The 26,876-nt window shown below is 49.0% G+C and overlaps 2 protein-coding genes across 4 annotated transcripts in view; both read right to left on the reverse strand.

Annotated features, from left to right (window-relative positions):
• ST3GAL3 (ST3 beta-galactoside alpha-2,3-sialyltransferase 3) overlaps positions 1-9,120 on the reverse strand; it is a 199,828-nt gene extending 190,708 nt beyond the window's left edge. Inside the window, 1 exon segment of the mRNA XM_019428981.2 lies at positions 9,009-9,120. The gene's annotated coding sequence lies outside the window, so the exon portion shown is untranslated.
• A 2,904-nt stretch (positions 9,121-12,024) lies between these two features.
• The window catches only part of KDM4A (lysine demethylase 4A), a 46,088-nt gene continuing 31,236 nt past the window's right edge, over positions 12,025-26,876 (reverse strand). For 2 of the 3 annotated variants that reach the window (XM_053896326.1, XM_019428980.2), the window contains exons 13-22: positions 24,745-24,926; positions 23,017-23,221; positions 22,458-22,534; positions 21,718-21,773; positions 19,973-20,081; positions 19,468-19,653; positions 15,842-16,012; positions 13,295-13,414; positions 12,920-13,012; positions 12,025-12,787 (exon numbers count right to left, since the gene is read on the reverse strand). In XM_053896326.1, coding sequence (XP_053752301.1) covers positions 12,647-12,787; positions 12,920-13,012; positions 13,295-13,414; positions 15,842-16,012; positions 19,468-19,653; positions 19,973-20,081; positions 21,718-21,773; positions 22,458-22,534; positions 23,017-23,221; positions 24,745-24,926 — 1,340 coding nt within the window. In that variant the 3' untranslated portion in view covers positions 12,025-12,646. Of the gene's footprint in view, positions 12,788-12,919; positions 13,013-13,294; positions 13,415-15,841; positions 16,013-19,467; positions 19,654-19,972; positions 20,082-21,717; positions 21,774-21,806; positions 21,939-22,457; positions 22,535-23,016; positions 23,222-24,744; positions 24,927-26,876 lie in introns of those variants that run through there. The other variant, XM_053896331.1, reaches the window with a different exon arrangement.

A 26,876-nucleotide genomic window follows, 5' to 3' on the forward strand; every position in this document is an offset into this window, starting at 1 on the left:
ATCTAAAGACAAAGAAAGAAAGAAAAGAAAGAAAAGAAAGAAGGAAGAGAAAGAAAGAAAGAAAGAAGAAAGAGGGAGGGAGGGAGGGAGGGAGGGAGAGAGAGAGAAAGAAAGAGAGAGAGAGAGAGAGAGAGAAAGAAAGAAAGAAAGAAAGAAAGAAAGAAAGAAAGAAAGAAAGAAAATACAAGTTAACTGTTCTCTTCACTCCCGTTATTTGAGACATTAAATGTCTTAGGCCTACATAGTAGTTCCACATCATTGTTTATCTGCCATGCTTTATATATATATATATATATAATACTATATACGTCATATAGAACATATAACATTAATCTATCTACAGACAACATGTTAGCTTAATGTATAGAATGTATATTATAACATACGTCCAGGTAGAAGCCATTATTAGGCACCTGAGTACAACAGTAGGAACACAGTGTGATGTCTGCCCTAGAGAGAGAGCAGGGTGGTGCATGCAGTTAGAGTACAAACATTGTAAGATGATGGAAATTAATGACATATAGGAAAAGCTTCAGCAAAGAAGGTGAGGCAGTAAAAGGGTAGGAGAGGCCTTAGATGCCATGCTAAAGAGTCTGAAATTTATCCCATTGGCAATGGAAAACCACTTCGGGGATTAAGCAGAGAAATGATACAGTCAGATCTGTATTTTGGAAAGATCACTGGGATAGTGATATGGAGCACAGCCTGGAAAAGACTAAGCCAAGACCAAGAAGAGGCTACTGCAATACCTCAGGCCCTTTGCCTTCAGACAGGATGTGCATCGCAAAGCATACTCAAAATGATTCACCAAAGTATGGAAAGAAACAAAACTTTTACTTATAAACATTTCTAACATTTAACTTCAATCAACACTTACACAACCCCATGTCAAATGTCTTGTGGCACGAGGCTCAGGAAAAATCCTCAGGAAGTATGAAAGTCCCACAGCATGGAGGAGAGTGGATCATTATTTGTTCACCTGCTCTGTGATGCAGTGCAGTTTACGCATTACAGAATGACATTAATGTCGCTAATCTCGTAAGAATCGAATCTCTGAAATAGGATCATAACCAAATTTGATAACGAGACGGTGAGTAACCACGAAACTCTTACATCTCAAAGAAGTTCTCTAAGTATTGTCTGACAGACAGCATATTAAGATTTCTAGAACTAAAAGAGCAGTTGTGTATTTTTCTTTTACAAAAATACTCGTGTTCCAAGTTTGCTGACCATGACTGGCATGACAAATGTCTGTTAGCAGTATGGTACTTTGCAGATATTCCAAAAATACACACAATTGTCCTTTCAAGGTAAAGGACTTGTCTTAACCAAAGCTAGAAACTAGTTACTTTTAAAAAAAAATATACTGTGTTGAGCACATTTTGAAAACCAATGTTTGGTAGTATATCCACCTTTATGTTACTTTGTTGCCAAAAAGATATAAAAGTGTCACTTATAAAAACTCTCACATTTATATGTCAGTAGTCATCAAAGTGGTCCATGTACCCATGAGGGTCCCCAAGGCCCTGTCAGCAGATCCATGAGTTTAAAACTACTTTCATAATAATTCGAACACACCATTTGCCTTATTCACTCTCATTTTCTCACAAGGGTCTAGCACATTATCCAAAGGCTACATAACAGCTGTTGTCACATCACTGTCCTCACAGCTAATGGAATGTATGGTTGTATTCTTAGGATTTAAAGTTTTCTCAGTAATTTTTAGTACATTAAATATCAATAGACAAAGCCCACAGGAGTAGAAGTTCTTTAGGGTTTCAATAATTTTTAAATTTATAAAGGGGTCCTGAGACTAAAAACCCTAAGAATCACTGCTGCATAATTTATTTTTTATATGTTTTAAAGATTTAGTAATAAAGCATTAACTAGACTTCAATTAAAAAAAAAAAAAACTTAGTGGGGTACCTGGCTGGCTCAGTCAGAAGAGCATACAACTCTTGATCTCGGGGTCATGAGTTTGAGCCCTACACTGGATGTAGAGATTACATTAGTTAATTAATTAATTAAGAAAAAAACTTGGGGCGCCTGGGTTGCTCAATCAGTTAAGCGTCCGACTCTTGACTTTGGCTCAGGTCATGATCTCAGTTTGTGAGATCAAGCCCAGCATCCGGCTCTGCACTGACAGCAAGGAGCCTGCTTGGGATTCTCTCTCTCCCAGTCTCTCTACCCCTCTCCCACATGCACACATGTGTGCTCTCTCTCAAAATAAATAAACTTTTTTTTTTTAAATCTAGCAATAGAATTTTCTCTTTTTTAAACATTTTACTTTTAAGTAATCTCTACACCCAATGTGGGGCTCCAGCTTACAACCCCAAGATCAAGAGTTGCATACTCTACCAACCGAGTCAGCCAGGTACCCCAGTCATTGAATTTTCTAACCTGTTCAACATATTTCAAACAAAAGGCTTCAGTGGATTTTTAAGTCATGTTAAAAATACATAAACATGCCATCTTTCTATTACTGTGTAAGAAAAACTGACATCAAGGAATGGGAAAATGTACTGATATATAGACAAATAATGATAAGACAAGGCAGTAGATGACATTTAATCAGAATAACATAAATTAAGTGGTACAGGAGCTCAGAGGGGAGGAACTCCTGTCAGCCAGGATGACCAAGGAGGAACCTAATGGAGAACAAACCCAATTAAAGTTCCATTATCATCTTTAAAAACATGTTCAGGGGGCGCCTGGGTGGCTCAGTCGGTTGAGTGTCCGACCTCGGCTCAGGTCATGATCTCACGGTCCGTGAGTTTGAGCCCCGCGTCAGGCTCTGTGCTGACAGCTCAGAGCCTGGAGCCTGTTTCAAATTCTGTGTCTCCCTCTCTCTCTGCCCCTCCCCTGTTCATGCTCTGTCTCTCTCTGTCTCAAAAATAAATAAACATTAAAAAAATAAATAAATAAATGTTAAAAAAAGCTTTTAATAAAAAATAAAAACATGCTCAGAAGACTGAGGAGGAGCAAAATTTCAGGGGGGAAGCCGTCGATGATGACAACAGGCTGAAGAAATACACACTTTTTTGTTGCACATGCAGTGAGCACATTATAGTAACACCAGTAGCAAGAGTATGTGCACATGTGCATGTGTGACTTCTGGGTGAGGGCTGGCAGCAGCTGAAGAGCCATATATAATGTGCTGGCCTTTAAAGAATGTTTAAGTTGGTATGATATCTGTATCAATTCTTCCCTTCTTGATCTCAGAATAATCCCCTGATGCCTAACACTCCCAGACAGACCAGCATCACCAACCACTTAAAATGCAGAAATAAAACCACAGGGATGGCAGTGGTTATCTCTAGATGGTGGGATTTAAGGCTAATGATTTCATCACCTACCATGAGCCAGGTAATATGCTAAACCTTAGAAGTCTTAAAACTATTATTATCATTATCATTTTTTAAATGTTTATTTAATTTTGAGAGAGAAAGAGAGAAAGAGAGAAAGAGAGAAAGAGAGGGAGAGAGAAAGAGAGAGAGCACAACTAAAAGAGGGGCAGAGAGAGAGGGAGACACAGAATCGGAAACAGGCTCCAGGCTCCGAGCTGTCAGCACAGAGCCCGATGTAGGGCTCGAACTCGGGACCAGCGAGATCATGACATAGGTTGAAGTCAGAAGCTTAACCAACTGAGCCGCCCAGGCGCCCCTTAAAATTATTATTTTTATTAGAAGAAGGTCCCTTATGTTATCTAATAGCACCAGGCTTTTAACATCTTTTTGCCTGAGTCTCCAGGGCAGCAATCTTGCAAGGTAGCTGTTTTTTACCCCATTTTACAAATCTGGAAACCAAGACACAAGGGGTTCTGAAACTGGCCCGGGGTCCTACTGTAGAAACTGCGGAAGCCATGACTGAAACCCTGGTCTGCTGGCCCCCGTCCAGGGCGCTCTTCCCGCCCAGGAAGGGCACGGACACAGCCTTCGCATCATGGCAGTAGTCCAACTGGTACCCTCCCCGCACTCGCCTCCTTCTCCTCTCTCCCCACACATAAATATTTTACAACCCTCGTGTAGCAGGCTCAGTCAGAACTGTGGCTGCACACTCAGCACTTCCCCTGTCAGGGAAACGGGATAATCACTCCTCTGCGCCCTCCACACACAGGGACCTTCCTAAAAGGCAGAGCTGATTTCCTACCCTGGAACCCCTCCGTGGCTACTAATCATGCGCAGGATAAAAGCTTTGTCCCCTGAACTCACAGCCTTCGCAAGCCGCCTCCTGCAGCCTCCACACACTCCACAAACATACCCTTTCCTCCTGCCACTCAAGTGTCCTCAGGATGTAGCCACACTCTCGTGTTTCTAGGGCATTACACACATTTCCTGCCTGAAAGCCTTTCAAACCCACATCCACCCTTCTTATAACCAGTCGTTCTTCAAGACTTGGGCTGGTGTGAACGTCTCCGGAAAACCATGATTTATATTCCAGTGTGACAGCAGGTGCCCTTTTAGGAGATCCCACAGGCCCCTCAAATGTATTTTCACTGCTGGGTTCACTGGCTTCCGGTCCTACCAGACTACAGGCCCCTTCAGGCCAGGGACACACCTTTCTTACTTACAATGCCATGACCCAGCACAGAGCCTTGCACACAGCACCTGTTCAGTAAATACTTGGGTCACAAGTAGGGTGTCGAGTGGGATGGAGGACACAGACAGGCGCACAGCTTCGTCATATAAAATACGACACATGTGAAAATAAGAAAGGTGTGGCAGGAATGCTATCCAAGGAAAGGAAAAAGGTAGGAAAATCTGGCGGAACACCTCTACCTACATTCCTGAGTTTTCTCAAAGGTTTTTCAAATCCTGCTACTGCTGCTGGTGATGTCCCTGAACGGGGATGCGTCCTCTGAACGAGGTACTGCGCAAAGCACTTGCCATAAACGAACGCTTTTTATTCACCCTATGCACTGAGAACACCCTGCGCATTTTACTGATGGGGAATCTCGGGCTCAAGAATAAGATGCTTCCTCAGTGTCAGACAATTAGTGGCAGAGACAAGATTTCAACCCAGACCCTGTCTTCTGAACCACAGCTCCAACCGCTCTCTGCTTCTCTTCTTTACCAAAAGTGAAATCCCCTCGCCAAATACCCAAGTTTGATGGCCTCAAGCAAACCCAATTAAACCAACGTGAAACTAAGAGTCCTTCTTAGTTCAGCAAGCAATAATGTACCTCAAGTTACTTCACTCTTCCTGGCTAAATAACTTGAATAGAACTTAACTATTTTTGGACCATTCAGGTGTTCATTACTGAGGGCACTGTAAAACTGTGATGCCCTTAGGCATGACTGCACTGTGGTTAGGGTATACCCTGTACCAGCAGCCCTGGCCTGTGGGCAGGTACAGTGCCTGTTACGGAGTTCCAGCTTCCCAATTCACCTTCATCTCATGCCAAGTTAGAGCGACCATTTCTTGCTACTGTCAATGTGCTGGTCTCTACCGGGCCAGCTGATTTTGCTACTTCCAATCTTCTAGGGGCTGTGATAGTCATAAATGATGTAGCGGTCCTTCGTGCCGTCCACCAATCATGTCCAACTCTTTGCTTCCCAGGCACATGCTAACTGTGATTTCTCGTTCTTCTTTAAAGTCAGGTGTGGCCACGTGACTTGCCTCAGTCCATGAAACGTGACCGAAAGTGACACACGCCATTTGGGACCGAGACTTCAAAAATCAGTGCCCCTTGGGGTGCCTGGGTGGCCCAGCTGGCTAAGCGTCCGACTCTTGATTTCAGCTCAGCTCATGATCTCACAGTTTGTGGGTTTGAGCCCTGCGTCTGGCTCTGCGCTGACAGCACAGAGCCTGCTTGGGATTCTCCCTCCCTCTCTCTCTCTCTCTCTCTCTCTCTCTGCCCTTCTCCCGCTTGCACTCTCTTTCTCTCAAAATAAATAAGTAAACTTTAAAAATAAAAATAAAAATCAGTGCCCCTTGGGGTGCCTGGGTGGCTCAGTCAGCCAAGCATCTGACTAGGTTTTGGCTCAGGTCACGATCTCACAGTTCGTGAGATCGAGCCCCATTTCAGGCTCTGCCCTGACAGCACAGAACCTGCTTGGGATCCTCTCTCTCTGCCCCTCCCCTGATTGCTCTCTCTCTCAAAATAAACAAACTTAAAAAAACAAAATCAGTGCCCCTTAACCACCATCTTTCACTCAATCGAAGTGACCATGGAAAACACTATGTTCAGATGGAGTTTCCATCAGTCTGGGTCCCTGAGTGACTGTGAGGAGCAGAGTTCCCTGTGCATGAAGGAAAAATCAACTTTTGTTCTATTAAGCCACTTAAGTCTTAATGGGCTTTTGTTATGCAGTCTAATCCAAGTTATCCAGATCAATACATCAGATCAATACGTCAGATCTCTTAGTAAAGAATTCTCTCACGTAAGTTACTTTCTTTGCATCCATCTCTGTTCCAGGCTATGTGCAATATAAAACACACCTGTCAAGTACCTACTATGTACAAAATACCATGCTAGATGACGAAGATAGTCTATGTCTCGAAAAAGTTGCAGTCTTATGTTGACGACTGTGCCAAAAAGGCAGACGCCAGCGTTACAATGGTTTAAAGGAGAGACAAGTCCCATGTAGATGGGAAGAAAAGTACAGAGAAGTTTCACAAAGGAAGTTCCATATCACATGGCCCTGAAACACGGGTAAGAACCAACAATTAGAGATTCAAGGGGGTCATTTAAGATAGAAAAAGCAACATAAGCAAAGATATGGAGCACAAACAGCAAAGCACAAAGAGCAAATACTTCTACTGACCTGGAAAACTTAATAAAATCTAAGGGAATGACAAGAAATTGGTTCACCCGTAGTGTCTTTGCCAGGCGGGTCTGTGCCTAATTCAACGGACAGGAGGGAACCATTCAAAGTCTTGACTGGGGAAGTGAGATGTCTGGAGGTGATGGCAGTACACAGCATAGATGGGAGGAAAGAAAAGAAAATGTTGGGGGATGTCTGCAACAACTCAAGAGAACGGTATCAATGACCCCAAATAAGTGTGATGACAGTAGAAATGGAAAGAAGCAAAAACAGCGTGGCAGTATGTCAGCAAGGCCTGGCACCCAAGTGAACACGAGGGGAGGAGAGTCTAGAAAGGCAAGAAGGAGTCTCGAGGGGCAGATCCTGGGTAGCTACGAGGACTGTCCATCCACACTGTGGAGATTAATCACAAAAGTGACAAGAACAAATAAAGTGCTACCATGTATTTTTCTAAATGCTAGCTCCAGCTTCACCTGAAGTAAATGCTACTACTAGTTTAATCCTTTGCTCTCCTGGGACAAAGTTACTTCTCAATCCGACACTACACCTCCCTCTTTTGTACAAACTTATCTCCTACTTTTCCCTGATAGGAACGCCCTGGAATCACCCTTAAGCACTTTGGGTTCTCCCCTGCCCCCCCCCACGCCCACCCCAGACCGTGCTCACTTTCTCCTTTCTTCACTTCTTCCTCTTCATCCCCACCCCCCACCCCCACCCCACAGGCTTACCCATTCATGGCTTAAGTCAAGCTTCACCTTCCCTGTAAAACCTTCCTCAAACACATGGGTTTCTCCTTTTCCCGATTTCCATACCTACTGTCTAGGAATTCCAGAGGCAACAGCATTAGTTATCAGTTTCCCGTGTGTCCTTTATTCCCACAACTATCTCATGGGCCTGGTCAGAACAAGTCTCTTCCATTACAGGTCTTGAGTTCCCCACAGTCCAATGACCTTGTGCACAATATGCATTCATTAGACACTCTAGTGATAACCCAAAGCCAATTAAGAACATGCACATCTTATTTCCTCTTTAATAACTTGTTTTCAGTAAATCACGATTATATAGACATGCAAAATAGGCAGCTTCAGCACCTAATACTTCAAAATGTCCTTGAGTTAAGCATCCTTAAATCTTAGGAGCTGTTTATTGCCTTAATAAGAGATCTGAAAACACCATTTGGTCATAAACTTTTCGGCCAGCTTCCTTTTAATCCTTTTGACTTGAAGGCATACCAAACAGTTCAATGATCATCACTCCAAGGTGATTCTGACTCAGAAATAAATAACCTAATTTCCCATGCGGACTATTTCACTTTTGGGAACCTAATAAGTGTTCCGTTGTACCCTCACGTTCAACCAGCTATATAGTATAGACAGCGCAAACTAGATCCACAAAAAAAAGTTCCTAGATTTTACAAAATAACAGCTGTCTCCATTGGTCTCTCTCTCTCTCTCTCTCTCAATTAACGACTATGCTTTATAGCTCAACACGTTTCACTCCTCCCTGGCATGTGAGGGAAACACAAACAGAAATCAAGTTTATTGCGGAATCCTAAAAATGAGCAGTTGTAAAAAGGAATCCAAAATATTCGTAGGACACCATCCTAACCAAACCTGCTGTCATCACGAAGATTATTTCTTCTTGCAAGCAAGACCGGCGAGTTAACAATGGGGGAAAGAAAAGTGTGAGAGGGAAAGGAAGCAGGAGAGGAGGCGTACTATGCCGATCAAACTGACCGGGTTTCCAGGACGTCTGGCTGCTAGGAAAGCGGTAAGCAAGGACAGCCGCTACCAGTACGCTGCAGATTCCCGCTCAAGCTCTCCCTGCACTTTTCCTTCCCCTTCCCACAGCCGAGGCCCGCCTGCCCGTCCTTCCTCTGCACCAAGGTGCGCAGCGCGGCGGGGTCCCGCACGCAGGTGACCTCACACCGCTCGGCCCGGGTCCAGCCGTCCTCCCCGGAGGCCTGGCGGCCCCTTCCCGGCCGAGGTCGCCCAGGGGCCGGGCTCCGGGCCGGAGTCCCCAGTCCGAACCGGACTTCGGTACTCGAGGACAGCTAGGCCGTGTGTCCCGACCGTCCCTTCTTCCCCAGCGCGAGCAGGCAGGCGGGCTCCGCGCGCCCCGCCGGGACCCGGGGCGGCGGGGGAAGGGAGGGGAGGGGAGGGGAGGGGAGGAAAGGGGTGGCGCGGACACCGTTAGCCGCGGTGGCTGCCGCGCCCCGACGCGCGCGCGACTGGCTCTTACCGCAGCGGAGAGGGAGGCAGGGGGGAGGCGGCGCCCGGCCCGGCGCGGGCGGGAAGGCGGAGGCGAGGGCGCAGGCGGCGGCGGCAGCCGCGGGGGACCCCGGCGGGCGCCCACGACGCGGTGGGCTGCCTGGGCGCCGCCATAGTGGGGACGCAGCGGCGGGCGGAGCGCGCGGCCGCGACCCGGGGACGGCGGGACCACCAATCCCGCTCTCCGCCTCAGCGCCCTCGCCGGGGGTCGGGCACATCCACGGCCAATCGGGGCGCGGGAGCCGGGCGGGGCGCCGGGCTGACCAATGCAGAGCTGCGCTGCGGGCAGCGGGCGAGCGCAAGCTCGCGGAGGCCCAATAGGCGCGGGCACCCCCACTTTCCCGACCCGGGCTGCGGGTGGTGAGGAGCCGAGCGGGGCCGGCCTGCTGGTCAACGCGAACACCTCGCCTTGGCTCCTCGGAGCACGTCCGCCGCCTGGAGACATCCTTCTCCCCCCAGCATCACGCCCGGAGGGCGCCCGTTCGTGCGGACACCTGAAGCCCGCGGGGATGACCCAGCCCGCCCCTCGGGAGCCTTTCTCGCCGTGCGGCACGGTGGGCCGGGGGCCTCCCGGGCGCAGAGTGCTGGGCGGTCACCGTCATTCCACGCCGAGGGCGCAGCTGCCGCCCGGAGACCAGCTGAGCGCCTCCACTGGGCTCTCGGAGGCCCAAGGCTTGGAGACCTCTACGGATCCTGTGGGGTAAAGGGTGGGTGTGGTGGGGGCAGGATTCGCTGGCTGCTATTCGTTATTTCCCATTTCAGAGTCTGGCAGGAAGGGTTTTAGTTCGGGCACCGGACCACTCGCCCCGTCTACCCTTTGCAGCTCCCGAGGTCCCAGCTCTCTTCCACCCTACCCCTCCTTCCCGCAGCAGAGCACCGGCATCCATCTGGGGCACAATTTGAAACGTAGGACCTCCGGTGGGATTAACGGAAGGGAGAAGATACTGTCGGGTTGCGATCCTTGGCTGCCAACCCAGGGATCCTACCTTAGGAAAAGAGAGCAGTTTGCCCTGACAAAAAGGGTTCTGGTTAGAACCTGCCTAAAACGCTTCCCTGGAGTGTGTCCTCTAAGTCCTGGGCCTGACTGCACTGGCAGGCAGTGAGGAAGAAAACCAAGGAGCCTGGAGTCCCTGGCTGACTCAGTCATAAGAGCATGCAGCTCTTGATCTCAGGGTCATGAGTTCGAGCCCCCCTAACCCCCGTGGGGTGTAGAGATCACTTAAAATCTGAAAAATACAACAGCCTGCTCTGTGGGACTTGAGCAACTCTTTAAACTTCGGGTTTCCCCAGAGTTATTAAACTAAAATTCAAAGTGCAAAATTTCTAGAAAAACAGCTGCTAAGAATTCTTCTGGGGTTAGACCAGGCACACCTCAGCCCTGCAGGTCATTCAGCAGGGATGGGGATGGTGGGGTCAGTGAGAGGTAGCAAGGCCTGGGGCCCTGCCAAGTCTAGGGAAGTGTTCCTTCCCTTCAAAGATGTGTGCTCTGAGGGATCAAACAATTCATTAAGGCCTGGCTCCGCCTAGTCTCTCAAATGAATTCTTGGATGCTGGACAAAAAAAAGTCAACTTCCTTTTCTTGGGCCCAGGAAGGAGTTGGCATAGAAAAGTGTTTTTGAAACCTCCTGTTCCTGCCTTCCCCCACAATCAGACACGAGGTAGCATCCACCTCCTAAGCCCCAGGACACAAAGAAGCATTGAGAGCTACTGAGCTGACCCAAGCCTCTCCGGCACCTGGAAAGGGCCAGGCCATCCAAGGGCCAGCTGGAGCAGCTCTACTGTGCCCACGTCCTGCACCTAGTCACTGGCACCTCCCTGCCCTGCCGCTGCTCTATCCTCATCCACCTGGACCCCAGAAACCCACCAGGCAAAGGGACCGATCTTTCTCCAGGGATGCTTCTCAGCAACTAGACGGCTCAGAGCAGCTTCAAGACCCCACTGGATCCCACTAGGAGCCGAGTCTCTTGCTCTTAAAGCACCTAAAATACACTCCTTCCTTTCAAGCTGGCTCCACAATTTGTACAGGACACAGATGCTTGCATGAACTTAGACTAGCTCCATGAAGATAATAATCAAGCGCTGCAGGAGTGAGAGCTCAAACCCAGTTTGACTGTGGAAGTGGTCTGGTCCTCTATGCCCATCTCTTTCCCATACCTAAGGCAAAGGAAGCAAAACAAAGTGCTCAGAGCCACAGGTGCCTCTGCCCCCCATGTCCCACCTTGCTTGTCCTAACTCAGAGCCACAGGACCGGAGCCCATCGCTTTAGGACAGCTTCCTAGATCCCGCCCAAGTTTTCTTAAAGTGTCCAGCCCTTCTTCAGAGCCTATAACTAGATACACCCCCAGCCTGACCCTGGGCCACTCAGGCTCCTTGGGGCAGACACAGCCAATCCTCTGCTCAACACATTTTATTGCTAAGGACAAGGTGATGCACCAGTTTTCAAAATAATTTGGTTTATAGCGTTCATACGTAACAAAAAACAGGGAAGTATTATAAATCTGATTCTTGTATACACAGGGTATAGGTGTGAAGCCCTCCAATCCCAGGCAAACAAATTCATGAGGAGCAAAACCTGTTTAACCCCTTCAGTGTTGCCCTCCAGTCCCTCCCCCACCCCCAAATCAGCTCCCTCCCACCCCCAGACCAGGGGCATATCTAAACCTGCCCCTGGTCTCCAGTGGCCCCAGTTCATCTTAACCCTCCCAGCCCCTGCATGATTGCAAATTTTCTGTTGACAAAATCACCCACCAGGCTCTGCCTGCTTCCATCATTAAGATCCCCCCTTCAGGGTGTTCCCCACCCACACCCTCTAATACTGTGCCACAGGGGCTCTGTGCCTAGAATGATATGGGCACAAACCCACGCTGCCCCTATCTGCTCCTTCAAGACAGGACAAAGAGGTGGCATTAACTCCTTAACATCTCAATACTGCAGCTTTGCCAGCACTTCCTTGAGGCAGTTCCAGGGACATAGATGCCACACTCATCTCCAGCCAACCCCCAGGAGCCTTTACTCCACTCAGCTGAGGGCAGAATTTCACATTTTGTTTGCCCTGGACAGGCAAGGAAGAAAGTAAAGGCCAGGGGCTGGCAGAAGCTGGTCCAAACCAAACATACATGTGCGCACACGTACACACACGCGCGCGCACGCGCATACACACACACACACACATATATACGCGCGCACACATAAATACAAAAGGGGAGAGGGAGTAAGCACCAGCACCTCTGCCTAGTTGGTGCAGGTGATTGTTAGGAAGCTAAGTCCTAGGCCAGGAACAGGGCAACCAGCCTGGCCAGCACAGTCAACCCCACTGGAGACTGGGGCCAGTGCAGCCACAGCATTTCAGTGCTCAGCCCTTCAGCTGGGTGATAGGCGGCTGCTGCCACATGTCCAAGAAAGGCTTGTCCTTTCACTACAGCGGAATGCGAGGGCGGGGGGGGGGGTGGCGGGTAGGGGCGTGAGAAGACGATGGGGTCGGTTATTCCATTCCTTTTCATTTTACAACTTCACTTTCAGAGACTTCAGAGTTCCAAGTGTCTGCTGTGCTGTGGAACCCCCGAGTGCTCTCGCCTTGATGGCTGGGCACCTCTCGGCCCCTGGAAGCACCTACTCCATGATGGCTCGGTATAGTGCAGGCTCGATGTAATCTTCCCGATATCTTGAGTTGATCACTCGTTGCCGTTTCTTTTCCTGTTTAACCTCTTTCTCCGTGAAAATCTCATTGAAGCGCATGTCTGAGGCTACTGACTATAGAAGAATAAGCAAGCCAGATGAGCACTTTGTGGCCAACCACCCAGAAGGGAAAAACAAAATGACACACCCTTGCCTCATTCCCTCCCTCCCAGACCTGGAACAAGGGCACACAGAAAACACACTCACCAGTCTAGACTTGACTCTCTTGGGAAGCTCTTCATCCAGCGTGTACACATCATCTCTCTTAACCACAAGCTGTGAGCCGTCCTCGAACTCCACCTACCAAGCAAACAGAGGACTTTGGCTAAGACATCCCTGACTCTCTCCCTGGTCCCCAAAGCACAATGGCAACTTTCTGCTGTCACAGGAAGGATCCAGAACACTGAAGTAAGGACTGCCAAATTCGAAGCCACCCCCGGCAAACTGAACACAGGGCAGCCCCTAGCTCTGAAAAGGTTGTTACTGACCCCTGAGCTCTTCCAAGAGCAAAGGCTTGCCTCTAAGAGGAAGCACTGAATTAATCAAGAACTCCCCCAGAGCCCAACAAAAACTTTTGGCTACCTGGTACATCTGGATAGGATGGGATGCCACAAATTTGGCTCCGTAGACTTGGCCATCTGTCCATCTGACTTGGACCACTTCTCCCTCAGCAGGAGGACCCAACTGGAGGCAGTCCTGGCTCTGAGGGGACAGTAAGGGAGAAGGATGAGAGGAAGGCCCCTTGAGCACAGGGGTGACCACCACCTACTTAGGGAAGAATGAACCAGGGCAGATTCCTGCCCAGACACCCAAGCAAGGCAGGCTCTCTCCGAGCTAGAAGACACAATGGTTAAAGACCTACCTGCCTGCTAAGTCATAAGCTGGCCCCAGATCTCTGCCCTTGCTGCTTCCAGGGGACAGAAAAGAAGAGCCAGAATAAACTTCGAGTGAACTTCATAAACACAGTGCCAAGATCAAGAATCCTCCTTGTGTTCCTTCAACTGTCCCTCTAAAGAACAGGGGACAGAGCTCTACCCCGAAGAAATACTAGAACAAGAATTTCAGAGTACTATGAAAACATTAGCCTCATTCACTGTGCTGACCTTGGCAGTGATGGTATAAAATCTGTAACAGGCAAAACTGCTCACATCTTAACACAGGGCAGGGGCTCCAAGCATTATTAGTTGTTACTACATCCTGTATCACTGCGTGCTCATAATTTAGGGTAAAAAGAAAAAAGAAAAATGCCCAGTCTCACATGACAATATCTCTCAACAAAGCAGAAAAATGTATTAATTCTGTCAAACCCCAGTCCTTGAGAACACGTGTGAGTACTCAAAAGGGCGCTTTGCTGCATGCTGAGGTAGGATGGTTATCTTGAGGAAAAGCACTGTGTAACTTAATTGTTGTGTAGCTGCTTTGTTCATGGAGCACCAGCTTTATTTGAAAAAATGCCTGACATAAACAAACTATGGTTACAGACATGGGTACTGGCAGACATCTTGGAAATGAATGAACAAGCCTGTCACTTTACGGAAAATATCAGACCGTACTGCCAAGGATAAAACTTAAGCTTTTGGAAAAATTAGAACTTCAGAAATGTAGTAATCACCAAAATCAGCTTGAAGCTTTGCCAAATTTAAAGATAATTTCTAAGAATGGTGACACTAATAAATGTGTTTTTTGAGACTGTATAATAAAATTTAACATTTGGAAGATCTGCGTAGCCCAACGTATGAGTATTTTCTAAATAACCAATGTATGAGGTTGCAAAATTTGGCAGAGGTGAAGAACTAGTCTCAGTGCAAGACAGACCAGTGGATTTTAATGTAACAGAGTGTACAAAGCTCATTGACCTGCTTTCAGATTCCACCCTGCAACTAACTTTTAAGAAACTATTACTCGTTGAGTTTTGGTGTAGTATTAAATAATCACAATGGTATGAAAGGCTATTAAAAGACTCCTCCCCTTTCCAATTAGCACACAACTGTGTGAGGTTGAATTTTCTTCATAGACCTTAACCAAAACAATATATCAAAACTAACTGAATGAACACATGACATAGAGATTTGCAGGAAAATGGCATTCTTCCCACGAATATTTTGTTTTAAAATAGTTATTTTTCATTTTTAAAAACCCAGACTATTTCAAATCAATTAATCTCTATTTTAATTTCTAACAGAGTAAACATTGATAAACATAACCCACAAAAAAGCTCTCTGGGGTCCTCAGTAACTTTTAGAAAAGAGAGTGCTGAGGTCATTGATCTGTAAGTCAGAGATAACACCACCTGCTTCTCAGAACTGGTATGAGAAGTGAGAGACACACCTGATCTGAAGCACTTAGCACAGGGCCTTGTGTACTAGAAAAGCTAGTAAATTATAGCTATTCCACTGCCACAAATACTGTTAATATGATCTTTACCATGACTTAAGTCTACCTTGTAAGTAATGAATGTGCTTCTAGCAACTAAGCTGCTAATGAAGTATAAAAGTGGGAAATACCTGGTTTGTCAAAGGAAGAAGTGGCTTCTTCCCACTGCCGTGGTGCTTAATCTCACAAGTGAAAAGGCTGTGCGGGTGAGGGAAATTCGAACTAAGTCCTGAATACTGAGCCAGGAAACCTAGAAGTGGGTCCAGGCAGAGCCTCCAGTGTGTCAGGTGTCAATAACATAAGCAGGCCAGGGAGGTCTCCAAGCAGTTTCTGCTTAGCCCCTTCAACTGTAAAGGACCACACATCTACTAAGGGGGCATGACGGGAAAGAGAGTTGGATTAATTCTTCCAATATCACACAGCTACTAGGCAATGGAGCTAGTATTGGCACACTGGTTGGTTTCCAATGCCGGGCTCTTCCACTGCATAAGAACACCTTCAAGTGTAGTTTAGACTGAAATATAAGCATGTTTCACGGTGTTGCAGAAAACACAGATTCCAAGAAGCTTCCAGAGAGGAAGCAGGGCAGCCTAGCAGCACACAATTTTCTTTGCAAGGAAAGACCAGCACAAATGGTTCTTTCTGTTCAGGGAACTAATGGGCCTGAGGACCTGGCTAGAAATGGCGGGCTGGCCCACAGCCAGACCTAAAAACGCCCCCATCCCACCTGCCCAGGAAGCTCCTTGCAGACATTACCACTATGTCCTCAGGATAGAGATTGTCACTGAAGGAGCCATCGTCAAAGTTGACTTCATAGAAGGTCTCGGTGGTGAGCCTGACCACCTCACACTGGTAGAAGCGCCCGTTCTTGTGCTTGCTAATGACCTTCTGGCCTGCGGTGATGCTCTGCAAGGCCCCCTTGGCACGCTGGAAAAAACAGAGGCTTGGGTTACTCCCACATGGAGTTGCCAGGACTGGAAAATGGGGACCAAGATCAACTGGTTGCCCTTTACCAGGGAGAAAGAATGGGACTGGAAAAATAAAAAGGAGAAGGGGATGGGAGCTGAACCAGGTCTTTTCCATATATCCACACCTCAGCAGGGACACTACCAGAAACCAGTGTCCTATTTTCCTCCATAAATGTAGCACCTCCCTAGTTCCCGTTCCACAACTGGTCCTTACACGATACTGTCTCCCAAAATACTCTTGTGTTAACTTCCCTACTGTTGCCGGGAACTGACCAAATAGCATCTACTAATGCACACAGCTTAGATAGACATCCAGGGAGACACTCAACAGGAGATCTGAGCCCAGGGCCCCAGACAATGCTCTACGTAGATCTCAGCACTAGTTCCCTGGACATCTGCAGATGCATGTGACCAGGGGCTCCCATTACAAGGGCCATGCCAACCCTCACATCACCCCATCATTCTGAATTTGCCCTTGATGCAAATGGCATCAGAGAGCATCTGGTAACACTGTATCCAACCACTCCCCGCCAAGTTCCCCAAGCACTGCGCTCCAGCCATGCTGGCCTCCTTGCTGTTCCTGGAGCACGTGTGCCAAACACGTTCCCTCCTCAGAGCCATTGCCCTGCTGTTCCCTCTACCTGAAATGCTATTCCCCAGCCCTCTGCACACTGGCCCCTCACAACCAAATGTCAACCTACTGATGCTGTTCCTTATTACACCTCTTCCATTCCCCTTATCCTGCTACATTTTTATCCACCACCCTTCTCCCATCTGAGATACTCTACTAATGCATTTCTGTATGTCTTTCAACTACATGCAGCAAGAGGACAGGCACTGTTTTGTCTTGTTCACTTATATTTCCAGCACCTAAAGTTGGGACTGACATGTAATAGATGCTCAATAGATATTTAAAGAATGATTAGCGAGGACACATGGGGGGCTCAGTTGGTTAAGCATCTAACTCTTGGTTTCGGCCCAGGTCATGATCTCACGGTTCATGAGTTCAAGCCCCATGTCAGGCTCTGTGCTGACAGTGTGGAGCCTGCTTGGGATTGTCTCCTTCTCTCTCTCTCTCTTTCTCTCTCTCTCTCTCTCTCTCTCTGGGCCTCCCCTGCTCACTCACTCTCTCTCAAAATAAACTTTAAAAAATTAAAAAACTACAGAATGATTAGTGAAAATAATACTACATAGTACCCCATTTTCTCAAAGCATCAGCAGTCTATGGGTGCCAATTTAAGGATGTGCAATGTTAATGACAGTCCCCAAATCACCATCCTGGCTCCATAACAAAACTCCTGCTTCCCTGAGCCCTCTGGGCTCAGCACTACCTCACCCACCACCCCTCCAGAGTTTCTTCCTCACAATGACTATCTTCCCCCTTCCTGAGCTCCTAACCCACCTGACCACCTCTCATGCCCAGTGTAACATCTCTATGGAAAAGGAGAAGCCAGTTGGCCAACAAGGCCTTTTCCATGACCCCAGATGGTAGTGACACGTTTGCTCCTCCAGACTGGTACTCCACTGTGCCCTTCACTACCATGTTTCCTGCACTGTTGACAAATCTTCATCACGGTCTCTTCTAGTAGCCTCTAACTTCCCCAACTACAGTCTGGTTTCTGACCAGAAGACCCCCCGACAACTCCTCAGTATGGGGCACCAATAAGCATTATACCAGACCTGCCTGCCCCAGAGCACACAGCTTCCTGATCCCCTCCACTGGCTTCTGTCTGCCCTTTCTCAGCTGCTTTCACTGGCTCGTCCTCTGCCATCTGCTCCTTACATTAGGAATCTCCAGAGTCCAGTTTCTAATGGCAACTGGAGTGAACTACCCTATTAAATGCTGAGAAGATCCAAATCTTCACCCTCATCGTTACAGCAGCTGTTTCCTGGTAGCTCCATCAGAATGCTCCAGCAATGACCTCAAGGTCATCCTCTTTTTCACTTCTCTCCCTTTCCCCTGGAAACCTGCCCTGCTCTGAATCAGTTCTGGTCACAGTTAATAGCATCACATTTTCATCCTCTCCATCTTCCAGGAGAGCCACCTGAGCCATCTTAACTTCACATTCCTTCACCCCTTCCCCACTAATCTCTCCAGGATGGTCAACAAACCCTGTCGATCGCACCCATCGTAGGATCCCACGTAAGATGTGACCCCAGAGCTCTGGCTACGTGTTCCCACTCCAGACCTCACTTCGCTCCCAGCCCAACCAGTCTCCCTGCCTCAAATTCTTATTCTTTGAGCCCCTGAATCCACCACCAGAATTAAGTGTTTCAAAATATGGTTCAAAATCCAAATTTTTGAGAAGTTCTCCTCATTTAGTGGAAGAGGGATCAAACTCCTAAGTAGGGCAGTCCAGGGCCTTCAGTGTCGGCTGCCATTTGTCTTTTATCACCCCTGCCATATTCCCAGAACATCTTCCATGTTCATTCTCCTGAGACTTGTTTGTTCAGCTTTTTTTTTTAATTTAGCTTGAGAGAAAGAGTTTGTGTGTGCGAATGGGGGAGGGGCAGAGAGACAGGGAAAGAGAATCCCAAGCAGGCTCTGTGCTGTCAGCTTGGGAGCCCAATGCAGGGCTCGATCTCATGAACTAGGAGACCATGACTTGGGGCTGAAATCAAGAGTTGGACACTTAAGCAACTGAGCCAACTGAGTCACCCAGGTGCCCCTCGTTCTACTTCTGAAGGCTTGAACACCCTCCCTCTCATAATTCCTACTTACTGTTTAAGTCCCACTTCAATATTTATTTATTTTTGACAGACAGACAGACAGACAGACAGAATGCAAGCAGGGAAGGGACAGAGAGAAAGGGAAACACAGAATCCAAAGCAGGCTCCAGGCTCTGAGCTGTCAGCACAGAGCCCGACGTGGGACCCGGACTCACAAAAACCGTGACATCATGACCTGAGCTGAAGTCGGATACCTAACCAACTGAGCCACCCAGGTGCCCACACCAAATGCCACCTTCCACCCAAACCCTTTCGTAACTTGACATGTAGTGTTCTCCAAGCTCCACTATTTAGAGAAGCACAAAAATCCCTACTGTACGGTAGTTAATGGTTAACTGTTCCGAGCTCTCTCCGTCAGTTCGCAATATCTGCATAGCTTCTGCTCTGCCCCAGACACGGTGGTAGGTGACAGGGACACTCATATTAATAACAGGACCCCTCAAGGAGAGGCAAACAGGTAAACATAATCACAAGGAATCAACCACAAGCAGTTTGGTGCCGGTGGATTAGGAAGCACAAGGCAGGCAGCAGAGATGGACAGGGGCCACCTCTGAATCCCTACTTATTAGCACTCTCCATAAAGGGTAAAGCTGGAGAAAATACGTGCTGACATAGGCAGAGAAAATGATCCCAGAAACAGTCAATTCTAGAAACAGAGGATTCTAGAACGGCACCTTCCCTCACCTCCAAATTCGGAATCTTGTGCCGAAAGCAGGTAATGAAGACGACGAAAGGCCAGTCGTCCGGCTGCATCATCACTCCGGCAGCCTGGGCGCAGCTCACGTGGAAGGCAGTTGGACAGCGGCCATGGGAGCACTGCACACAGCAGCCGGCGGCTCTTTTCCTCCGCTTCTTACAGAAGACACATTTCTAAGACACAGGGGAAGCAAGCCAGTGATTCCAGGAACTAACGGTGTGGTGTCCTCCACTGCTCCCCTGCCTAAACGCACAGAGTCCAACGGGCAAAAGCCAACCTTCTTCCCCAAACAAGAGGGTACACACACCTCTTTTAACCTCTTATCTGAGGACACGTGTCCTCTTTTAATATTCAGTGGCTCATAAGCCCTGACCTAACCCAAGGGTAACAGATGACCACTGGGCCACATGGGGCACGTTATGTTCTCCTCCACCCAGAGACTTAGAATAGGACAAAGATGCAGTGTCTCCAAGCTCATCTCCTCTTCCTTACCAGTTTGAAGCGGGGCAGGGGTATTTTGCTCACGTCCACTGGACTTCTTTCGGCAATGTTGACAAACCTTGCTTCCAAAATTGCCACAGCACACGAGACGTGGACCCACCTGCCAAAAGGCAAAGTGTACCTCAGTCACCTCTGGCTCCAAGGCCCTGTGGCCTCCTCATCAAATGTAACGATTCAAGAGTGGGTGGGCCTGCTGATCGTGCTTCCTCCTTCCTCCCCAGTCCAACACGGCCACTTACTTCCACCTACCTGCAAGGTCCCAGGACCCAGCAAGGAAGGAAACAGAGGTGTCTCCACACCAAGTATGAAAATGGGCCCCCACCACACCGCCCTGGGTTAGCACAGGGTTGCACTTCGTACACCGCTAACTCATTCACAATCTGTTGCAAAATAAGTGGAACCAGAACTAATGGAGTGGGGCAGGTTTCAGGGAGAAGGAACAAATCAGAGAGTCCTATACAGACCTCTTTTACCGCAGGAGCTGGGTGCTTCCTCAGATGTCTCCATCTGTGCCCCGTCTGCCCGTAGCCACAGCTCTACCTTCTAGGCCTCCTCCCAACCTTTCCCTTGGGCTGAGATGACCTCTGCCTCTGCTCCCTCCATCCACTGCACACTCATTTGTTAAGGTCCGGCCCAAGCCCCACTTGCTCTGACAGGTCTACTCAGTGGATATCCTCAGAAAATTAAAGTTTCCGGGCATTTTGAGAAACTGACACGCACCACGAAGAGAACAATTAAGATGCTGAAAGTTCTTAATGTGAGGCCAGGTGAAAACCTACGACAGACAGCGCGGGGCCCACACGGAAGCCGTCTGCGGTGCTGGCGGGGCCCCTATGCAAGTGGGAACAGATCTGTCTGGCGTGGCCCCACAGGGCAGAACTGGCATTGTGCGGTTACGGTGGGAGGCTCAAGCAGAGCCCTTTCCACTGCAAGTAAGGAAGAACTTTTAACAGCGCTCTCTCCCAACTGTGAGGGACACGATCACCTCAAGTCGTGGCAGCAAGTACCTTTAAAGGTTGGAAGCAGCAATCAGAAGAGCGGTCTATGTGGAACAGCATGAAGGGGGTTCTCGTGCTGCAGGAGGCTCCGATCCCCACAGGACCTTAGCCGGAGGCAGGATATTCACCACTGGCTGCCTGCTGTTATCTCCTAGACAGCCAGGTTTTCCAGGGCAAAAACCTCATTCACCTCACATTTCTACCTCAGAACAAGTAAGCAAAGACCAGGTACAAAAAGCAACCTGACGGCTGCTATGCCCATACTTCTGTAGACTTGACTCCACAGCAGGTGGGTGAGGCTGAGCTCTCCAAGTCCCACTCTCCTCCCCAAGGACACACACGCTCAGTCAGACGCCAGGTCTGAGCCAGAGGGCGCATGCTCACGAGCCCACGGCCACGGCCACCTCTGCACCAGCCTGGCTGCAACAAGGTTAACAGTCCTTTCAACAGGCCCTGAGCCTCTGCATCACCTGTACAGGATCTCCACACCCTTGAGAGTCTGTCTTAGCTCCCCTGCAAGGAACATCACTGATACCCCTGCCTCGGAGGGGAAGGTGGAGTTGGAAAGGTGTAGGGCTGCTTGGCTCCCCTTGGCATCTCATTTTTAAAATTAGTCTTGGAGATGCTATTGCACCTCCAACAACGTGCTTCCCAAACCCTCATCAGCCACTCTGATGAACAGCCACTGCCGTCTCAGTGCCTCTGCACGCTGCTCCAGAACACTTTTCAGAAACTCACCTGTCATCATTGGCTCTCTGGAGGGCTCCCCCTCGTAATGAGCACAAACAGCAGTCCTGCCAAGAAGGGAGGGGGAGGAAGGAAGGGTGGTTACCACCAAGTCATTAACATCCAATCTGCTCTCTCCTTGGCCTCCTTTGGATAACTGGAGCCTCCACATAAGAAAGTGGCTTATCGGCAGGTGGGGCCTCGCCTACGCAGCCCATGTAAGCAGGACTCCCCTACAGGAAGACAGGGAGACCACCCGGGGCTAAAGTACACCAAGTATTCCACTTGACTTAACATAATCCTCTTTGCTGTTACTGTTATCAACTGTAACCAATGATACTCTGCTCAAACTGGAAGCGTTACAGGACTCTGCCTTGTATGTGGGGTACTGCTAGGTTCCGGGGCAGGGAGTGATGAAGACAAAGCTACAAAATGAACCACCTGAACCCCATTCTGATGGCCAAACCCAATGCATTCTTTAAAGGGGGTTATAGCTTGTCCACAGGAGGACCTCCGCTTAGTCTGGACACAATGTAGCAAACACAGCTTCCAGACTCCATTCATGCCCTGCCACAGCTGGGCAGCAACCACACTGTCTGGGGAGATTTATTCTGACAGTACGCACTCTCTAACATCACTGTGTACCAGGCTCTGTACAGACTGCTGGGGACAGAAAGTCCACACGAAAAAGCCTGGCCCTGAGCAAATCCCGAGTCTCAGGGGGAAGACAGCAACACTGTGGACACACTCACCTCCTCCAGGGCATTGGCGGAACACCGAGAACACATCCAGTCTTCAGAAGCCTTTGCAGGGGGTACTCCATAGCAACCTAACAAGGACACCAAGATGAGCAAATTAAACCCAGAGGTCAGAGTCAGAATGCAGACCTGTGACTCTTTTTCACATACCATGAGTCTGAAGGCTGCGACCAAGTCTTACGGGAAAACCCCTGAATTCTAGAGTCAGGGTCCCCCAGGATTCACCCATACACTATGGCCCAAGGTCTCGAAAAGTCAGAGCCTGTAGGTCCACTGGTACAAACACCTAGGGAGCAGCAGGGACTACTAATCCCCTCCTGGCATCTACAGCCCAGAGAACAGCACAAGGTTGACCATACAAGGACGCACCCAAAGTCAGTGAAACTCCCAACTCCATCAGCAGCAAAATCCCCAAGAACACGAGAGCAATCTTTGCACTCGGGACCTGGGGGTGCCACTGGGAGGCTGGAGGGAGGCCAACACGGGGCGAGACTTGCAGTGAGAAGGCTCAGGCCCTCTGGGTCAAGACGCAGACAAAAGCGGAGGCACTCACTGGCGTGGACCCGGACACTGCACTTCTTGCAGGAAACTAGAAGGCTGGTGCCGTCCTCCTCAAGGTAAGGGGTAGAAAGGTTGATGTCTGTGCTGCAGCCAGTCGAGGTGAAACACATTTCAGGAATCAATGGCTTGGTCCTCTGCTTCTGGGGGGCTAAATCTGGAGCGTTTCCACAGCTCTGACTAAGGCCTCCAAACTCCACCTAAGGAGAGACAGCAGTGCAGAGTTCCCAGAATCCCGTGAACATGCGCCTGTGTCTCCACTTCCACCTGCTCTGTCAGCAGAAAGCCGCCTCTCTTCCTGGTAGGACTCTGTGGCTAAGGCTCTCGGGTGCAAAGCCATTATCCCAGAGCTGCTAATTGAAGTTACCTCTAATGACTCCAATTCAATTTCTCACAGAGGCATCAAACAAAGGACCCTGGGGACAACTAAGGAAAGGGAGCAAGGTAAGAGGCAACTGGGATTTCAATCTTCCCAAACCAAGTGGTAATAAAATGCACTGAGACGTTAGCGAGGCTGCTCTTGTGGGCTCCCTTATGCGCTGCACTGCACGGTGGCCCGTACCCAGGGAGAGGACCCAGAGCAGGTGCTCCTAATGGACCAGCACGGAATCCCTCCTGGGCCCCATGGCAGCACGTGACCTGAGCAGCAGCACTGCCACACGGCTGGAGCCCCACCTGTGATTCCTGGCTCGGGTCCCTCCAGAAAGAATGCCCAGAAAGAACATCCACATACTTTCCTTGGCAAACACCCTGACTGCAAATATTTGCTGGCTCTGTCTATGGATGGCACCATCACCACCATTTCAAGGACAGGGCCCAAAACATGTCACCCCTAAGCATGTGCCCCTCCTGAAACCCTGGGGCCCTCTCAGTGGACCTGCTGACAGTGCACCCAGTCCGTTCACTTGTCTCGCAGGCCAAGGGTACACACACTTCAGTTTTGCTTTTTCGTCAGTGGAAAGAAGTACTGAGCTGCTAATCCAAAGTATGTTGGCCTGAGGTTCCATTCTCTGGCAAGCGTGAATCTGTGGCTGTGCCAGCTCAGTGTAGCCATGCCACCTTAACCAACAGAGGACTGGTTATCCACATGCCGCCCTGTGCAGGTCCCAGGTGAACCTCAGCTGCTCACCCGGCACGTGCCCCTGTAGATGCATTCCCGACCTTCCCAAGCTGAACCCGAAGGCTACCATCAAGTGCCCCAGGACGGGGAGGGGCACAGACAAGCTCAGCTCCAGTGCTTCCCCCTCCACTTCCTCCCGCAGTCCCTCCCCTAGTTCCTTCTGGGTACTGCCAGTACCCACGGTGGCAATGAGAAAGGAAGACACAACACTGGAGAATCTGGCAGACTGTCCTGAAGAAAGGCACAGTGCTCCAGACTGGCCAGGAGGAAAAACCACCCGGAAGGAATCATCACTGCCTAGAATAATTACAAAAGAGCAAGATTCCTCTGCAAACAATGCGAGTGCCACAGGGTGCAGGGAAACCCACCAAGTCAAGGCTAAGCCACACTCCAGCTCTTCTGCAAACCACAGTCAAGTGAAAAGCCCCATTGCTAGATTATCTGCCTGGCCAGAGTAGCCTGGCCAGCACTCAGATAGGGCACTGAACACCAGAAGAACGCACCTTTCCCAAGATGACCAGTGACAAGCTATGTACCCACAACTAAACCCCACCTCCCTCTGGACTGCAGGTCCCAGGTAAACAAAGGACGAAGTGGACTTACCTGATGGTAAGTCTGAAAGATCATACAGACAGCGCAGTGAGGGGCCTGCTGGGCCATGGTCTCATTGAATTCCTTCTCGGCCTCAAAGTTCGGGGGTCGGTTCTGCCATAGTTGGCTCAGGGGCTTAGCCCAGGCCTCTGTCTCCTCAGCCTCCTCCTCGGGGGTTGGCTGTTCAGAGGACTCTAAAGCAGGAAGCAGAACATGAGTCGGTACCAGTGCCACACATCTGTAGCTCTGCCTAGAAAGCAGATGAGCTCAGCCCAGACTTTTGGTCTCAGGTTTGGCCTAAAGCCAAGATCCTACAGATCATAAAGGCAAAGGGCAGAAGCGATTTCCAATAGACTCCTTCAGTACTTGGATGAAACTGCACAGTCCTGTCCGTAGCCCCCTCTCTGGCAGGAATTCAGACTTCTTGCCAGGAAGAAGTCCCTCTTCTTGCCCCAGGAGTTCAGCCCACTCTCCTCTCCCTTAAAAACTGCCAGCATTCAACCCTTGTGCCCAAGGGCAGCACAGTACAACGGGGTCTTGCCAGAAACCATGTTGCTTGCTGCCTCCAATATGTCAGCATATTGAGTCCTTATTTAAGAGTTTTCTCTTTAGTTACACTGAAGGGAAACAAGGGGAAAAACACACACACACACACACACACACACACACACACACACACAAGGAAATAGCAAGCTTAATAATTTTTACATCATGTGCCTTAGTCAGAACTTTCTAGCTCCCTCTGGAAAGGCCAGTGGGATATCTGCCTTTCTGAACAGGGATCCCCAACCATCCTGGCTCTGTCTCAGAGGAAGGCAGAGTGTGTCCAAGACAAACCCTCTTTCCCAGCCAAAGGATGGAACACCTTGAGTCTAGACCAAGGCCTAGCACACAACGGCCTGCAGGCCAAATGCAATCCACTTGGGGAGCTTTTAAAAATGTAAAAACAAAAAAAAATTTTTTTACATTTTTTTTTTAACTTTATTTATTTTGAGAGAGACAGAACAAGCAGGGGAGGGGCAGAGAGAGGGGGACAGAGGATTTGAAGCAGAGGTGCTGACAGCAGAGAGCCCCGTGTAAGACTTGAACTCACGAACCTCGAGATCGTGACCCAAGACAAAGTCGGACGCTTAACCAACTGAGCCACCTGGGTGGCCCTGTTTTTACATTTTTACAGGACTCAGAGAAAGACAGTGGGATATGTGACAGAAGGTGTTGCGCCTCTGCAGACCTCTGGTCTAGATGACAAATTTCTATCTATTCGTTACTCCAAACAGCAAAGCATAGGATTCATCCGGCCTCAGCACTGCTGAGGAAGGAAAATCCCCTCTGGCTGCCATCTTCCTGGAAGAAAGGGACACACTGCTGAATGGAAACAAAAACCTACACTCGCAAAACAAGATGGAGGCAACAAAGGTGCACACTTTCCAGGTCCCCCCTCAATCGGAAGGGCACAGCCCAATCGATCCCCATGGAAACAGGGTCAAGGAGGTAGCAAAACACATTAACTCGAGGATTATGGGTGAATGAAGGCAATCCTTGATCGAAGAAGCAACACATATCAAAATAAATAAATCCAGAGCTTTTCTCCAAATCCTCCCCCAAGTGACGGAAATATAAGAAGTTACATCTGGGATGTTCTTCTTTGACAATTGAGTCCCCAAAGCAGTCCATGTATGGATTTGGAGCACCTGACAGAGCAGCTCCACGCCAGCTCCACCACATTAGGCACTCCACGCCTGGCATCTAGCTATGTGTGACCGTCAGGAGGCCCCAGCTACAACCCCTCAAATGGTCTTGCTTTGACCAAGACAGAACTGTTTTGAGGAAGCCCTAGAGACTCAGGCAGAGCAGCCCATGCAACACTCCACGACATGCTTATTTATTTGTTCATTTCCGGCAACTGCAGCTCAGTGCAGATAAACAGTTACCTACTCTGCCTTCATAGTCCTGTTTAACCGAATGAGACCTGGCAGCTGCCTCATGTGGGACCTGAGTGAAGCGTACCGTAACGTAGGGAGGCCACTGCAGACAATTAAAATCAACCTCTATAAGCCACAGCCAGGTCCAGCAAGAACAACGGTGCCAAACCAAAGCGGCTATTTTCCTTATCCTAACCAGAACAAGAGTGACCGACACAGACT

The sequence above is a fragment of the Panthera pardus genome, unplaced genomic scaffold (genome assembly GCF_024362965.1).
Source record: "Panthera pardus isolate Hobbes unplaced genomic scaffold, ASM2436296v1 HiC_scaffold_11, whole genome shotgun sequence".
NCBI lineage: Eukaryota > Metazoa > Chordata > Mammalia > Carnivora > Felidae > Panthera > Panthera pardus.